General features: G+C 41.4%; 1 protein-coding gene across 10 annotated transcripts in view; it reads right to left on the bottom strand.

The window, feature by feature from the left end:
• Positions 1-5,722: 5,722 nt before the first annotated feature.
• The window catches only part of OGDH (oxoglutarate dehydrogenase), a 61,442-nt gene continuing 49,302 nt past the window's right edge, over positions 5,723-17,862 (bottom strand). For all 10 annotated transcript variants that reach the window (XM_087876036.1, XM_087876037.1, XM_034436915.2 and 7 more), the window contains 10 exons: positions 17,722-17,850; positions 16,353-16,503; positions 14,970-15,097; positions 14,675-14,853; positions 13,846-13,917; positions 13,205-13,327; positions 11,058-11,130; positions 10,199-10,362; positions 9,370-9,524; positions 5,723-8,705 (listed from right to left, as the gene is read on the bottom strand). In XM_087876036.1, the coding sequence (XP_087732162.1) occupies positions 8,585-8,705; positions 9,370-9,524; positions 10,199-10,362; positions 11,058-11,130; positions 13,205-13,327; positions 13,846-13,917; positions 14,675-14,853; positions 14,970-15,097; positions 16,353-16,503; positions 17,722-17,850 (1,295 nt within the window). In that variant the 3' untranslated portion in view covers positions 5,723-8,584. The remainder of the gene's footprint in view (positions 8,706-9,369; positions 9,525-10,198; positions 10,363-11,057; positions 11,131-13,204; positions 13,328-13,845; positions 13,918-14,674; positions 14,854-14,969; positions 15,098-16,352; positions 16,504-17,721; positions 17,851-17,862) is intronic.

The following is a 17,862-nucleotide window of genomic DNA, read 5'->3' as shown; positions in this document are numbered from 1 at the left end:
GTGAACAGCTAGACTCTGACTGGATCGATCCAGAGGAGATGACAGGGGCAGGTCCTGAGAATATTATTTGGGAAGAGTTTGATCCTGTGACTCCCGAAAGCATGGACAGGATACTGAACAGACTAAATGCGACCACATGTTTATTGGACCCGTGTCCATCCTGGTTGGTACTGGCCTCCCGGGAGGTGACACGAGGCTGGCTCCAGGAGATTATAAATGCTTCTTTGAGTGAGGGTGTCTTTCCCACCATCTTGAAAGAGGCGGTGGTGAGGCCCCTCCTCAAGAAGCCCTCCCTGGATCCAGCTGTATTAGCAAATTATCGTCCTGTCTCCAACCTTCGCTTTGTTGCAAAGGTTGTTGAGAGTGTGGTTGCACAACAACTGCCTCAGTACCTGAATGAATCGAATTATCTAGATCCGTTCCAGTCGGGATTCAGGCCCGGGTACAGCACAGAGACAGCATTGGTCGCATTGGTTGATGATCTCTGGAGGGCTCGAAACAGGGGTTGCTCCTCAGTCCTTGTCCTATTAGACCTCTCAGCGGCTTTTGATACCATCGATGATATCATGCTGCACCGGTTGGAAGGGTTGGGGGTGGGGGGCACTGTTCTACAGTGGTTCTCCTCCTTTCTCTCTGACCGGTCGCAGTCTGTGTTGACAGGGGGGCAGAGGTCGACCCCGAGGCCCCTTATATGTGGGGTGCTACAAGGATCGGTCCTCTCGCCCCTTCTATTCAACATTTATGTGAAACCGCTGGGTGACATCATCCGTGGTTTTGGGGTGAAGTACCATCAGTACGCTGATGACACCCAGCTGTACATCTCCACCCCAGACCACCCCAATGATGCCCTCGAGGTGATGTCCCGGTGCCTGGAGGCCGTACGGATCTGGATGGGGAGGAACAAACTCAGACTCAACCCATCCAAGACCGAGTGGCTGTGGTTTCCGTCGTCCCGATATACTCAGTTGGCGCCATCTCTGACTATTGGGGGCGAGTCGTTGGCCCCCATAGATGGGGTTCGCAACTTGGGCATCCTCCTGGACTCACGGCTGTCTTTTGAAGAGCATATGACGGCCGTAGCCAGGAGGACTTTTTATCAGGTTCGCCTGATTCGCCAGTTGCATCCCTTTCTGGATCGGGACTCGTTACTCACGGTCACTCACGCCCTTGTCACCTCACGCCTGGATTATTGTAATGCTCTCTACATGGGGCTCCCCTTGAGAAGCACCCGAAGGCTCCAACTGGTCCAGAATGCGGCTGCGCGGGTGGTAATGGGAGCAATGTGGCGCTCTCATGTAACCCCCCTCCTGCGTGAGCTGCACTGGCTCCCAGTGGTCTTCCGGGTGCGCTTCAAGGTTTTGGTTACTATCTTTAGAGCGCTCCATGGCTCAGGACCAGGGTACTTACGAGACCGCCTCCTGCCACCAATAGCCTCTCACCGACCAGTTCGCTCCCATAGAGAGGGACTCCTCAGGGTGCCGTCGGCCAAACAATGTCAACTGACGGCCCCCAGGGGGAAGAGCCTTTTCTGTGGGGGCACCCACCATCTGGAACGGGCTTCCCCCGGAGTTACGAAACATCCAAGACTTACGCATTTTCCGCCGAGCCCTGAAAACATTTCTATTCCAACAAGCTGGTCTGGCCTAACTCTCCCTTTTTAATTGGCTTTTAAACTGGCTTTTAAATTGGGTTTTAAACCTCTTTAGATAAATTTGGATGTTTTTTAATCTTTGAGCCTAAATTACTTAATCTGTTTCTTAATAGTTTTTAACTTCTATATGTATTTGTATTTATTATGGCTGTTCACCGCCCTGAGTCCTTCGGGAGTAGGGCGGTATACAAATATGAATAAATAAATAAATAAATAAATAAATAAATAAAAGAGTGTAATTCTTCATACCTACTTAACTCAGCCTACTTATGTTACCTTTTAGAACAAACAGAAGAGCACAAATATTTTCAAGATTAGACTTGTTCCCTGTACTATCTTGCTGTCATTTTTAAAGTTTCTTCATCAAAAAATAATCTTTGGTTTCTTATAGGCAGTTAATAGCCAGCAGCTATACTTTATAAAAATCCTATTATTTTCTGTAGTTGGGATTTGGTAGTTAAATTGTGCTCTTGTTCATAATAAATAGAAAAGTTATGTAATTTCTCCCATAGCAAATTAGTAAGAGAAATGTCAGTTATCTGCAGCATTGTCTGTCCTAGAACATTGATTTTTTTCCATGAGAGGTAACAAGTATAACACTTGCTGTGCTCTGAGTATTCGTTTTGGTTGAAGTCCTCTGTAGAACAAAAAGTATTTGCTGCAATACATTCAAAATTAATGTTTGGTCTCATAAAATATATTGTCTTTCATTTGTGCTAAGAATCTGCTGCCATCTAGTGCATCATTATAAATAAATAAAATTATTATTATTATTATCATTAAAACTGAATACATATAATTATGTGAGGATCTGGTCTGCTTCAATAAAATATTTTAGCACTTTAAAGAGGCTTTGGGGCTAACAACTTGGCACAGAGAAAATATCTTCCAGATCTAGACAAAGTACTCTGTACTGCAGCCCAAATTAATGTATTTATTCCTGCAAGGTGGGGTCCAAGCTTTCTTTAAACCAGATGCCTTCAGAACATTAGTTCCAGCATTTAGAAAACTCGAGGATGATTGGAGGGAATATATAGCAGTGGTACCCAACCTTTCCAGCTTTGCAGACTAATGGGGGTAGGGGTGGGAAGAGGAAATGGTTCTGTGTGAGTGGCAGGTGCATGCAGTTCCATTTGTGTGAGCAGCAGAATGGAATTTTGCATACACACACAAATGCCTGCCACTCACAGAGATGGAACTGCGTGCTTACCTGTCGCTTGGATGGCTTGGTTCCAAACAGGCTGCAGCCCAGTACTGGGCCATAGCCCAGGAGTTGGGAACCCCTGATATAGACCAAATCATTCAAAGGCTACCATTTTGGGAAAGGCTGGACTCATGGAAACTGTAAGATGAATGGAACATGTCCACGAGCATCTCCTTACAATAAAACACAACTTCTCCAGAGTTAGAAGACCATTATACTGCTTTGATGCAACTGACAGATACAAAATACAAAAATGTGGGTACATTATATTACATAGTATCACTAAGTTAGTCTTCTTTAGTCTGTGAGTTCTCCAGATATTGATCTACAAACTTCCAGAATTCTTAATTGCTGACCATGCTGGCTGTCAATTCCTACATTCCCTTGAAGGCCACTGGTAGGGGAAAAATCAGAAATCATTTGGTAGCATCTTTCCAGAATAAAGGTATGGGTTTTCCTGAATTGTAGTTTAATTCAGCAGATAGCAAATTATTTTGTTAATCTGAAAAGATGGTACCAGATTTATGATTTTTGGGTACCATAATTCTCCTTCTGCAACAAAGTTGCTCCAGATCTACATCTTCAAAACAGTTGTTCTAGACAAGGGAACACTGATAAAATCCATGGGGAACTGAATGCAGTGCTTTATTTGAAGTTATATAAGAGAACTTACTGAGATGTCATTTCAGGGTCATCACTTACAAGGTGCATATACTATTTCATGGTGTGATAACCATGGCACTTCTCTAATTCTGTTCTCATAAACTACCCTGCATGCACACATTTCAGTTTGACACTGTTGCTTTGTTCTCTGTTCTTGCTGGATTAACAAGATTTAAACATGCATTTGTAATCTTCGCAAACTCACTTGGCTGGTTGGTAGAAATGCCTTCAAACGGAGGAGGAAAAAAAAAGATGCTAAGAAAGTGACCCATATAGGAAATCCCCAAGTGCGACAAGACTTAAAAGCGCAGATTTTCCAAGCTCACACTCTCAGAGAACCCAGTAGTGCAAATGCAGCATTAAATCTGGACTGGACTTAACATGAACATATTGGAATAATTAAAGTGATCATATGAAGAAGAAAGGAAAAGTGTTCTTGGCTTCTCCTCAATCATATCAAAGAAATATAATCCAAGGACTTTCATACAAATAAAAGATCAAAAACCTTTGAAGATCAATAAACAACTTATCACTGCTCCTGCAAGGACAAACTGAACCATTCACCATTTGCAAAGGGAACACATTTTCTTTTTTTTTCAATCTGCAAACCCACATATTTAGTTAAACACATTTTTGCTTTAGTTAGCACTTGTGCTGTCTCCTGAGGTGTGGGGGATAAGTATCAAAGCATAGATAAAGCATGCTGCAGTCCAAACAAAAGTAATCTTGCTAGAATTATCCAAGCCTTTTGCCTAAGCAGTTGCAGAAATCTTTTCTCCACCAATTTTCATTTTAACAGATTACAGTAGTTATGTTTTGCCGAAAGATTAAACAAGCTTCTGGTTTTCAAAAGCTGCAGATTATGATGTTTGCTGATACTTGCATATGATCATAAGAAGCACCACCTTAAATTTCCTGACATGGGAAAGGGAGAAAATGCCAATTAAATTAGATTTGTTGTCAAAACTAGCATATTTATAAGCCCTTGTTAAAATAGTTCTCAATACTGAGGACAAGTTATCAACAGTAGCATCAATTGTTGTAGTCTTAATTTGCATCAAACAGTGTCATAATGTATTAGTGCCAATTTACACAATTATAGCTGAAATGCCCATTATTAATTTTCTTTCCTAAAATAAGTAAATTTCTGTTCTTGATAGCTATAGAGCATTACAGAAAGGCAGAATATTGGATTTGCAGTTCTATGGCAGAAACCTGAAACTCATCCCATTAAAGGCTCTTACTCCATTAAGCCTTTTTTGCAATGCAAGTCTTCCATTGATGAAATAGCTGCCTGGCTACAGCTAACTACAATTCTTTTGATGACAATTTATAGGATAATTAGTTATACACTTGCTTCAATGGTGGGTTCCTTCCGGTTCTGGTAGCGGTGACGATATGACATCACTGAACTGGTTCTGCCCCCCCCATTATTCTTACCTTTTATTTGCCCCCCCCCAATCTATTGCTGCCTCCTGAGTCCCAGCTGATCGGCTAGAGGGGAAAAAACTGTTTAAACTCTTGCCATGGGGCTTCAAAGGGCCGCCCTACAGCTGATCAGTGTTAAAAGAAAACAAATGAGTAGACCAGTGCCTGCAAAAATAAATGGGTAGACCAACACAGCTCTGCAAGCAGTTAAAAATCTGGTAGACCAGTACCTCTGCTAAATCCTAAAGAATTGTCACATGACCATCAAGCCGCACCCACAAAATAAGCCACGCCCACAGAACCGGTAGTAAAAAATTTTAGAACCCACCCCTGATTTGCTTCTATTGCTTTGACCAGCTTTTTACAGTAGTTCTGATTGAGGATTACAGACTGTGAGTGACATTTCTGGACTTTAAAAGAAGCACACTAGCTTTAAGAGAAGTACAATTCAACATGCATACTGAATGGGCAGCAACTTTGCTTCTGTGACCAATTAAGATACAGTCCTTATGTGCAAGGACATCTTCAGAATGCCGCAAGTGCTTTCAGTTACATTGTTTGGAGATGAGTGATTTCCAATGTAGAATCAAGAGGGGTCTTTACACATCAGCTGGGACATGTCATTAATCTACAACACTGCCTTCCCTGCTTGCAGTACTGAGTCTGCAAAGTTATGGCCTGAAGAGCCCTTACCCAAGTTCATTCTACATGGCCAGAAAGGTAGATCAGGCTGTCCTGATCTGAATAAATCAGACAACTAAGCCAGCTGGACACACTTTAAGCCAGAAGATGAGGCTTTATTGTATAAGCCAAACACATCTCAGTTTGATTTTGTTTTAAAACCAAAATAAATAAATCAGGCTGGGAGATAACGGGGAGATCCAGAACAGAACTGGCCCAGAACAGACAAACCTCCCCACTCACCAGTCTCTTAAGTTTTGGCAAAGATTAGGCACACCAACATTTTTATTTTCTTTCTCCTTTTGCAGAGCTAAAAGAGCACACACTGCACCATTGCTTGGAGTAATCATACAACCACAGCCTTGAAAGCCTAAGTATCTCAATAATAGGAATTGCTTGGAATGTGTTGTTTGCGCTAGCAAAGCAACACGGATACATATTCATTAGGTAGCTCACTCTCTCTGTGTGGCTGATAGCCCACACAAAAGGTAGCATGACAGAAGCTGCCCTTTTGGGCCATGCCCAGAATTTATCCAGATGGAACCCATGTTGGATATATGGCACTGAAAGCAGCAACCAGGAATCTCTTGTTTTTTTCTGGACTGTGCATGGCCTGAAAATGATTCAGAAGTGTTCTGGAGCTGACAAGAATACAGCTCTTCTCTGCTATTCCTTAACCTAGCCTATCTTTTTTTTCAAGGATCTATGCAAGCTGGAAAAAAGAGCACTCAACTCACTGAGGATAATCTTCCTCTTAAAGAAGTCACATCTTTGTCTCAAGCTTGTATGTGGAAGCATGAAAAAGACAGGAGGGCTTAACAAACAACAGCAAGATACTGGGCTTGTGTGAGATCTGAAGCATTTTTTGCAAATGATTTTCAAGACATGCACAGTCTTTGTGTATGCGTGTATTGCTGGAGGTATGGAACGCTGATGTAGCAGAGGACCTCAGGAGGTCAAAGCAGAACACAGATAGAATGAAAAATTAAAACAAATGTCAAGTCCAGAGCGGGCACTACTGGATACAGGAGAACATCTTTGGCTAAGAATGTCTTCTGCTGTTGTCCTCAGCCAAAGCAGTGAGGTACATTTTATTGTAGGCCAACAACAGTTACCTAGAAGCCACCTTCAGTTCCTGAATGGGTAAAAGGTGCGCAGCAGCAGTCCCTGCCACAAAGGATATGTGTGCTTATGTTGCCCAGTGATGTTTCTTGAGCTCTGGACTTTAGGTGAATGAGAGGAAATACTAGCACAAGTAAAGCCAATCTAAATGTTCCATTGTGTGTTTCAATTAAGTAGAATTTTTAGGTTTAGGTGGAATCTTTAAATGCTCTTAGAAGGCCACTACCTTGAGAATCTTGTTTTAGATAGAAAAGTATGTGCTGAAAAGCCAAGGAAACTCAGTGCCTGGGAAACCTCCAAAAGACACAAGACAGGGATCAATCAAACTGGGGACACTCACAGAATGGATGTTGGGAACTACTTCCCAACTTCTTTAAGCTCTCAAGTGTACCTGATTTCACCCTTCAGAAATGTAAGACAATATGAGTTGTTTCCCCAATCAGAAGGGCACACTATCTAACCTCTGCTTACAGTTTATGCCCATAATACTTAAAGTACCTTAAGTATAAATATGTCAGCAAATAACATGTGTATGTGTATTGACCCATGTATCCATATGCACAGAAAACCTTGTGCATACTAGAAACCATGGCTGAAAAATTGTGACTATATATCAATGGCATGACACAAATTATGATCCAACTATGTTCAAATTAAAGAATTATACAGGCCAAAAATGGATTTTCAGACTTTTAAAATTTGTCACTCCCATATACACAAGTACTTCTTAAAATATTGTTAAACCCCTAAGTAAATGCTGTGAAAGAATTATATCTTCTAAATTAAATGAGTGTAAAACAAAGGTTACACACTTTTGCCTAAAATTCAGGGGGAAATGGGTACTATGAATATTAGAGGTGGGGAAAGATTTCTGCTCAAGAGACAGAGCAGAATCTCTAATGAAGCAACTTTTACTAGTGTATAGAATGACAAAGCAAAGAGAGAGCTAAGTTTCTTAGCAGCGACATGAGAACCCAATGAATTTTCAGAATTTTTAGGTGTGTTCATTTCTAGATATGAAGAGAGTCAGAGCCAAAAGCTAGGTGAAGCTGAAGGTCCATATAGTTATGGTTATGGTGACCATGTAAAAAAAGATGTGTTAGATGCTAAGATTCAAACAGGCCTTCATCCAGGATGTAATTTGAATTAGTAAGAGTTAGTTTGATAAAACAAGCACCTGAGTCCGTGCCTTGCAGATTTATCTTGCTTCCTTCATGAAAAGAAACAAGATTTCCATAAAATATCCTCAAAGAGGTACACCTAGTGAAGACAATGCTAATTGTTAAACAACAGCAGTTAAACAGTGTGAGCCCAGGATTTTCAGTGTCAGAGATGTAAGATATTGTTGAACGGTGATATTGTCACTGAATTCAAGTGCAATACCAGATCACATGCACCTTGAGTAGTGCAACGGGGGATAAAAGTAATAATTTGTCAAAAAGCAGTGCCAACTCCAGATTAATTTTGGGATTAAAGTCAAGAATCAGGCATTAACTAGAAACCATTCACTACAGAGGTTCCTTTGGAAGGCCAATATTAGTCCCTTTGAAGCTCTCATCCTGGAGCAGTGGAGCAAGGTAAGCCCCAGGGGTTTGTGCAGGAGTGAACCCACACTGCTCCAGAAGATCTGAGCTGCAGCAACCCTCAGAAACCCTAACACAAATATTCAGACAGGAATTGTTTTGATGGGGCACTTCTTTTAACAGCAGGAAGAGGTTAATAACAAGCTCCTTAAATTAGTTTACAAGGTCTATAGTTAAAGACACAGAAAGGAAATGATAGATAGAAACACCACAAACACAGGGTGTTGGGACAGAACTAAGGTCCAGATGTATCTAAGACAAGTCCTTGAAAGAGTCGAGGTTGAAGGCCGTGTCCAGCAAGCGTTGCAGTTCGGTCAAATGATTCTTTTTGTTGCCTGTTGCCGGGGCAGCAGCAGGTTCTCGCCCAGCATACCTAAAGGGAGAAAAACAGACACACAATTACTTATTTGCAATTGCTGCTCTATTTCCCCCCCCCTTTCATATATGACCTATCATATAGCAACATATATTAACATTTCACCTAAATTAATAAAACATATTAAAATCTACATGTTAAAAAGATCTGGGTTCAAATACCAGTATCTAGGCCATCTAACCATTGAAGCGCAGCCTTCAGCTTACAGCTGGTCACAATGTGATCTCCAATTTGATGTGGGACCCCACAGTCACACTGAGGGGAGGATGCTAGGCCTCATTTATACAGAGAGCAGATGCCATGTGAGATGCATTTAGGACTATCCACTGCTGACGTGGTAGTTCAAAACCTGGCATCTTTTTTGTGGGATCATTTGTCTTCCTATGTCTGGGTGTTCAGCGACTCATTTGGCTTTCCATTGGGAATCAATGTTAAGTCGTGCTTAAATTGTTAAATTTTACTGGCATGTACAGGATTTGAGGGATTGTTGGTGCCCAAAAATAACGGCTGTGCTACTGAGACCTTCTGTGTCAGCATGTTGCTTCTTTTCCTCTTTTCTTAGAACAGACCACTCCTGTGCTCTCACTGGGATCAGACTGATTGCGCCAGAGGAACTATATAAACCTACCCCTCTATCAGAGTAGCCGAAGAAGCCCCTTACCACACTGGCTTTGCACGGTCAATGGTTGTGCGGAGTCTAGGCTTCACGTAATCATAATATCCTTGGTTTTTGTGCTCTTCTTGACACCAAGCTAGGTCTGCATTGGGGTATTTATGGAATTCCTTCAGCAGGAGGTCAAAAGGGAATGGTGACAGCTAGAAAGAAAAGGCTTCGTGTTTATTATGAACGATTTTCAGCCTTCTATCTTTATAAACAAATTGCAGTAGGAAAATTTAAAAAAAGGTCAGTCTGATTCACAAGCTCCACAGGGAAATGGAAAAACAAGTATTTAATCCATAGGATACTTATAGAGTTAAAAAAGAAGAAAAAAGGGACTGAGTAATATAGCAGAAATTTAAGAAGTTGTTAAGGCCAATAAAGGACTTTCATTTAGTAATAAATTGGGCCTAATCCAAATATTCTGCAGGCAAAGTCAGATCACTCATACTTTAACCTCCCTCTAGGCTCACTTGCTAGGAGGAAGAAGAGAAAATTCATAAGGCCTGTTCAGATATTTGCTGGACAAGCCTTTTAGGATTCTTTTCAGAACCAGACGTCTGTCAGAAACCTGCAAAGTGTTGCAGAAAACCTGACTCTACTTCATAACTGTAGTCCACCAAACAAAGCTAGAGGACTAGAACATGCTTGATAGTTAAATTTTACTTTTGCCAGTGGAAGACTTAGTCATTTGGAGTACCAGTGTGGAATTCTTTAGCTTCCTGTTCGTAAAATTCTATTGAGCTTCAAAATACTTATTGTTCAAAGCTCAAAAAGCATGCAGGAGTCTTACTTCTGTAACTCAACAATACCATTCCCACAAAAGCCCTACCTGCTCTACCCTTGTGATGGCCACATCTGCTTCCATATTCCGTGTCTTCCGCTCTCGAATAAGTTCATAATAAAGTTTACCAGTGCAGAAGAGAACTCGTTTGACTTGTTCTGGATTCTGTGCTACCAGACTAGTGTCTGGGATGACACGTTGGAAATGGGTGCCTGGAAAGCAGTGGAAGTTATTACTTTTTGTTATACATCAGTGTACATAGTAAAATCTGCTCCAAGGAGTTTATAAAATAGTTTATAAAAAAGAGGAAGGGGACAAATATGAGGAAGTTTATAAAGGGCAGAATTAATAGCAGGATATTTTTTCCATAAAGACCTGATTTTGTTGACAGAAACCACACATGATGCCATGCAGTTTTTTAAAATATCAAGATTAATTGTAATTGTTGGGGTACTATGGCTCCTACTTCGAAGCTTTTGTCAAGTACAAGTAGCAATGGAGCACTACTCCCTGCTCATGACTTTCTTCACAGGAAACTCCAAGTCAAAAGCAAAGTGCTGTGCTGCCCCTTGGAGGAACAACATCACAAAATTCATGACCTTAAGCCAATGTCTCAAGGCCTGAGTCAGAGACAAATGATAGCTCCAAATATTTTGCTACATATGAGCTCTTCCTCTGGGTATCATTTAGCGATGGTGATTATTTTTCCTAGCAGAGAAGACCCAGACATCCAAAACAGACTCTGCTCCTATGAAGGGTAACAAAACTTTAGGAAGGCTGGCAGGCAGAGTTGTCTTTGTGGCCTTGTGTTGAACTTCAAGAATTTCCTTGCCTAATTGTTCAGTCACATCTTCCCTTCTACCAAAGAAGACATTCCTCCCTAGCCCTGATCCCAAGTCTACTGTACCTGCCAGCATTTCATCAAAACTGGACCGAGCTTCAGGGTGACGCAACAAGGACTTTGGAGTGAAGACTATCAGCTAAAGAAAGAGAGTGGAAGGGAGGGGGAGAGAGGGCCAGGGGAACATAACCCAAATTAATATTGAGGTGTAAGAACGGAACTGTTCAGAATTTAATGAAAGAACAATAATCCAAAGTTAATTATTCAAAGGTTCTGTTTTTGAACATCAACAGAACTGCACTCAGTGTTTCTAGGAGAATATTGACCAAAAAGAAGTGCCAGGCACACAACCAGATGATGTTATATACCAGGATAAAGTAATTTTTCATACTCATCAGTAAGATATTTAGCAGGAATGCAAAACAATAAAAGTGTTCTCTTTGGTAACAATATATTTACTCTGAAATGTTTGATTTCAATCATTTCTTGAATATGACTCAAATGGTGGTAAGAGTGAAATCCAAAATGTGCACTTGCTGGGATGCTATAGAGATCCTAAAATATTTGGATCTGTGGTTTAGTTTTTGGAATAGTAATATATTTGGATTAGCAAAGTAAAGAAATGCTCTGAAGTAAGAAAGCCTCAAGGAGGTAAGAGTGGAAAGTATGCCAGCAGATTTCATGGATTCAGTGAGTAAAGGAATCAGGCTGAGATGGCTTTAAAATGCAGTCATGAAGGATTAATCTAGCAGCAGCTCTGGGGGCTCTGCAGGCTTCCCATCCTCAGAAGCTGTAAACCTGGATGCCAGGAAGGGGGTTGCTATGAGGGAGGGCCATAGTCTGAACTCTGGGTTTCTTGGCTTTCCAAAAGCACTGGGTTAAAGGCTACTGGAATCAGGATGCTGGACTGGATCCATTCTGCTAACACTGTATAGACAATCCTTCTTTAATGACTATTCATTCAGTGACTTTTCAAAGTTATGACAGTTCTCACCATTATGACTGTTGCAGTGCCCTGCAGTCACGTGATCAAAATTTGGCCCCTTGGCAATCTGTCCACATTTACAATTACAAGGTGCACTTCAGCTCCACCCACTTGCTTATCCCTCCTCCAGCTCTGGCCTTTTGATTGCCTGCACTTTGCCACCCTTGCTGCCCTGCACCCGCATGGCCTTGCACTCCACTGCCCTTGTTGTGCCCTCCACAGCTGGTTTTGCATCTTCTTCCTTAATGAGATGCACCCAGTTTGGCCCTTCAAGAAGCAGCTGTAGGCAGCTGCTGGCACACCTCATCAGCAGCAAGAAGAAAATAATGGTGAAAATCAGCTGTGGCAAGGGAAATGCAAGTCAGTCTGGCAGAAGCAGCAGAGGGAACAGGAACAGCAGGGGCAGTGGAGTGCAGGGAGGAAGGACAGCAGGAGTGGTAGATGCAGGGTGGCAGAGGAGACAAGATGGCAGGAATGGGGGATAGATAGGTGAATGGGGAGAGTTCAAGTGAAGGTGAGAACAGCAGGACAGGAGAAGTATGAGGTCTTGGCCTAACAAGTGCAACTGGAACTATTAAAATTGCCACCTCTAAGCAGGGAAGCCTTGATGTTTCACCTAAGGACTGCATCTCTTAACAACAGAAATTCTGATCCCAATTAGGGTTGTTAAGCAAGGACTACCTGTATCTGATACTTCCTTCATTATCTGCCACTCAGTTCAACTGCTCTGAAAAAACGTTCTTTTCATCAGCCAGAAAAGCAAGAGCATCAGAATCATTGGATTATAATATTTTATAAGAAACAATTTAAAATAATTTGCCTAAAAACTAAGATATTAATATTCAGTAGAACGTATCACCTATGACTAGCTAATCAACCTTTTCTAAGCAAAAATATGTATGTGGCATAAAGTTCAATGAGGCTTTTACTGGAAAGAGAATTCCTGGGTGGTGAACAGGGTGCTGTAAAAAATGCCATGGAACAGAACCAGCAGGATAGTCAGAATCTACCAAGCAAAACAGGCTCTTTGCAAATTAATCTTAGTTTATAGTTCCCCCATCCACCGGAGTGCTTTTTTTTGACTAGTGATAAGTTCAGAATTGTTTCACAATTTATCATGTGCCACTTTCTACTTTACTTCAGAGTCTAATGAAAGCTAAAAAGGCTAATATGGGAAGGAAGAATCCATGTTCTTCTTTGTACTAAGAAAGTCATTCTTCATACTGACTGGTTTCCGGAAGGGGAGAAGTATCTGTCTCCGCATAACGTGGAAAAAGTTTGCTGGAGTGGAGCAGTTTACGACAATCCAATTGCAGTCGTACAGTTGGCGCACATCAAAGTCGTCTAGTTTCTGTAGGAAAACAATGATGGAATTCAGAAAGATAGAAGAATGGCATGCATTGCCAAAGTGGTCAAAGAACCTGAAAATCAACTGTGAAATACATCTCTGGACTAGGGAAAGGGATTCCCCTTAAAAGATGAGAGGAAGCAAGACAGCTGAAACAGGTGAAAGCCAATTATGGTAGGCCAGATATTTTGAGGAGGATTTTTTTTCTTTGTAAGCATTATGTTTTATAATTCTTGCATTACCCATCTCAAACTGCTAGTAATCTTTTTAAAAGGATTGGATGTTGGATTGGAGGCTCTAATTTGCATCCTTGCTATCTCAGGTTGCCTACCCTGAAGTACAGCATTGAGGTGATTACAGAGTGTTCAGGCACTCATGGAGGAGCCATTCAGTTTACAACAGGCTGATACTGGTCTTATCCCCCCCACCCCCCCAATTATTCTCAGCATTCTTAGAAATGTGGCTAAGGGACATGTGGACAGAAGAAAGGTGTGGCCAACATGCACTCACAGCCAACTCACCGGGAAGACATCTGGATCATCATTGCACATTTGTAAGAATCGTTCTGGTCGAGCAGAAGAATGCTCAGGGCCCTGCAAACAGATACGGGACTTTCTTGAGTAATGGCTTTTCCTTGACTAAAGAGGGCATTGAGGCAAAACTGAACATTTCTTCTAGAAAGAGGATTGCTATAGAGCAATGGTTAAAGTAACTGGATATGAAGCAGGGAGAACCATGTTCAAGTCCTCCCTTGATAGAATAGAATAGAATAACAGAGTTGGAAGGGACCTTGGAGATCTTCTAGTCCAACCCCCTGTCCAGGCAGGAAACCCTACACCACTTCAGACAAATGGTTATCCAACATCTTCTTAAAAATTTCCAGTGTGAAATAGAAAGAATTAGCTGGAGGACTTTGGGCCAGTTATTTTTTCCCTTAACTTGCTCTATCTCGCTAGAGGTAAATGAGGAACAAGCCAATGTATGATGGCTCTGAAACGCTGAACAGGTAGATATAAAAAACAATAAACAAAGCAATAAAGAAATAAATCTAAATTCCAACCCCCAAATTCTAATATCCACTATTAGGCACTTTTCCAATGTGCTATTAGAACATGTTCTAATATAGGAACAAAAGTTAATATTATTTCTCATTTTCAATTTTGTTATGCTGACCCAGGCTTTAATGCTTTTAATTACCTCAACATATGCAAGAATTTTCAATGCAGGGCAAATCTATATGTAGGATCTACCGGTAATTTAACACCGCTTAAACATAGATATTAAGTCTAAATACATCTATCAGGCAGGTAAAAGGAGACTTATTAGAAAACAACACAAATGTTTCCTTACCATGCCCTCCATGCCATGGGGAAGAAGAAGTACAATGCCATTCTGCCTCACCCATTTGGCCTGCCCAGAGCAGATGAACTGGTCGATGATACACTGAGCTGTATTGTGGAAGTCGCCAAACTGAGCTTCCCAAACCACCAAAGCATTGGGACTGGCCATAGCAAAGCCCAGCTCAAATCCTGCATTGATAGAAAAGGAAAGCATTTTTGGGGGGAGGAAGATTATCAGGGAGAGATAGACTTAAAAATCAACAGTTTACATAACTCCTTTAAGATTTAGTAGAGAAAAGACATACCTAAGACTCCATATTCTGAGAGAGAACTATTGCAGACAGTGTAAGGAGCTTGATTTGGCCATAGATGATTCATGGGAATACAGGTTCTCTTGTCAACATTCTGATCATGCAAGACATGATGCCGATGGCTGGAGAAGAATACAAGTGAACATTTTATTTGGCAGAAAAGTACTCCTCCAAATCACGGGCCTCATGCTATACAGCTTTCATAGACTTCAAAGCAGCTTTGAATCTGATTTCTAGGCCAAACTTGTAGTGCAAATTGCAAAACTCTTCTGTAGACAGAAGTCTGCGCCTACTAATCTATACTGCAATCTCTATAATAAAAGTCCCATAAAAGTTAAATAAAGCTCCAAAGTGAGTCAGAGGACATACCCCATTGTTATTTAATTATTATATTAATGCACTAGTTGCCATGATCGATTACTTCTCTCATCATTCACCAAAACTAGCCAAGAAACATATTTCAATTCCATTATATGCAGATAATGTCGCATTAATTTCCCTGACAGGCCTATGATGGGTTTTGGCCAATTATTTCCAGTTTTGGCTCTGGAAATGAACTACAAAAAGACCAAAGTGGAGGTCTTTGCGAAATGCCATCATATTTGGATTCTAAGTAATCATGCTATTGAGCGGGCTAAATTGTTAAAATATATAGGCATAGTTTTCCATGCCACAATCTCAAGCACAAAGCACAGAGAATATGTACTACAAAATGCTCAGTCAGCCACAGCCACTTTGCAATCATTTTCTATACTAAAGGGGCCTGATTGATCCCACCTGCATGCCAAGTGTACTCAGTTAAATATGAAACGCCATTGATCCTCTAAAAAGAGTTATACTCCAATTTCTTAGGAACATATTTCAAGTTGACTGCTGGGTCTCAAACACGTCTGCAATGAGGATTGAGATTACTACTTGGTTACACCTTCATGTATTGGATCAAAGTATACTTTGCCCTTGTAGGTCTGATATCTTGGATTCTTATTGGCAACCTTTTGTCATTCCTAAAGCAATAGGAAAAAAATGGTGCTTCTGGATTTTTATTAACCCAACTTTGTACATTTGGATACTGATATCCACTTAGACCCATCATGTTTCTTCACATATACTATATTCCTGACCAATTTGTCACTCTCCTTAGATCAACTAGATACCTAAATCAAATTTCATTTCCTAAATGTAGGATAACATTTACATTGACTTGATTTGATGTCCCACTAAAATACAAAGGTACATCTCTGGCTGCTCACTATTATGGCCTAAGCTGAAGATAATGCTATCTTGACATTTTGCATTTGCCCCCAAATGTTATGGATTTTCACTAAAGTCCTGTATTGGTTAAAGAAAGACTGCCCATGTAAAAGCAACACACTTTACCTGAATGTTCCTCTTTCAACATCTTGTCCACTCAGCCGAATATGGATTCCTTCTTTAAGAAGAGAGCCAAATGCCATATACTCTGCTAAGGCCCAGTCTACAGTCCTATTGGCAACCATCTCTCCTCGTGTTTTTAGAATCCTGCTTAAACCTTTAGAGAAAAATAATAATCAATCTGTTTGAAAACTTTATGATAGCATTTTCCAAAATGTATAGATGCCTTTACAGATGCTTTGAAAGTCTGTTGCTTTGGGTAGCAAACAGTGAAGAATATTGTGTCATAGATCATTTCCATAACCTGAGTACCCTTCAGATGTACCGTACTTTTCGGAGTATAAGACGCACTTCTGCCCTCTAAAAGGGGGTGAAAATTGTGGTGCGTCTTATACACTGAATGTTGCCAAAGCCCCGCCCACCCCCACCCTTTGGCTGTTTTCGGCGTGTTGCATTTTCAGCCTCTGCGCACCCTGTTTTTGGCCTCTATGCATGGCATTATTGGCTGGTTCCAGGAGGCGGGGATCAGCGGTGGTGAATGGGTTGTGCTGAATTGGTGGCGGCAGTGGTGAATGGGTGCCGGCAAACAGGCGCCGGCGAACGGGCTGGTGATGAATAGGCTGCGGCAATTGGGCCGCGGTGGTGCCGAACAGGCCGCAGCGAATGGGCCGCGCTGAAGGCAAACAGGCCGCGGCAAACCTGTGGCAGCATATGGGCTGCACTGAACGGGCCATGGCGACAGCAAATGGGTGGCAGCAAACAGGCCATAGTGGCGAATGGGCCATAGCTAATAGGCTGCGGTGAACGGGCCAGATGAATACTGGATGGATGCTGGGAGGCAAAGGCAGATTTTTTTTTTCTTGTTTTCCTCCCCCAAAAAGGTACTGTAGGTGCGTCTTATAGTCCACAGCGTCTTATAGTCCGAAAAATACGGTATGTACTACAATTCCAGAATCCTCAACAGTAACCATGCTGGCTGTGGAATTTTAGGAGCTGAAATTCACATGCCTGGAGGGTGCTCAGGTAAGGCTGTTATAAATCAAAGCATAAGCATAAAATGTAGAAAAAGAGCAAAGACTAAATCTGAAAGATTAAGCTCTGAAGCAGAGTCTATTTTCATCTTAATTTTCTGACAGCTTGGATTGGCTATGAGGTAGGCCCAAATGTACTACGATATATAATACATGGAATCTTGTTAACTATCATTAAAACATCCAAAACAGAAGCAAAGTACTGATTGGTCCCTCAATTCTGAACATCTATCTAAGAGACGCTTCAAGGAAACTTTGCAAAAGACTCCTCCGTGCAAGTAAGACATTGCATTTTCTAATAAAATCATTAAAAAGTAAAGGGGGAAAAATATAGAAAACCATACCCCCATGAATGGTAAAATTTTCAACAGGAACTGAGCTGGCCACCTTTCCGATATGGACCAAATCTTCTTCAGTCAAGCCGGTAGAAGGACAAGTCATGCTCCGAGGTTGGCCATCCAGAGTGAAGAAACCTGGACATTTAA

Source organism: Pantherophis guttatus, chromosome 9 (assembly GCF_059756535.1).
Source record: "Pantherophis guttatus breed Tessera chromosome 9, ASM5975653v1, whole genome shotgun sequence".
Classification (NCBI taxonomy): domain Eukaryota; kingdom Metazoa; phylum Chordata; class Lepidosauria; order Squamata; family Colubridae; genus Pantherophis; species Pantherophis guttatus.
The sequence above is the reverse complement of the archived record's forward strand: the minus strand, read 5'-3'. Positions and strand labels throughout refer to the sequence as shown.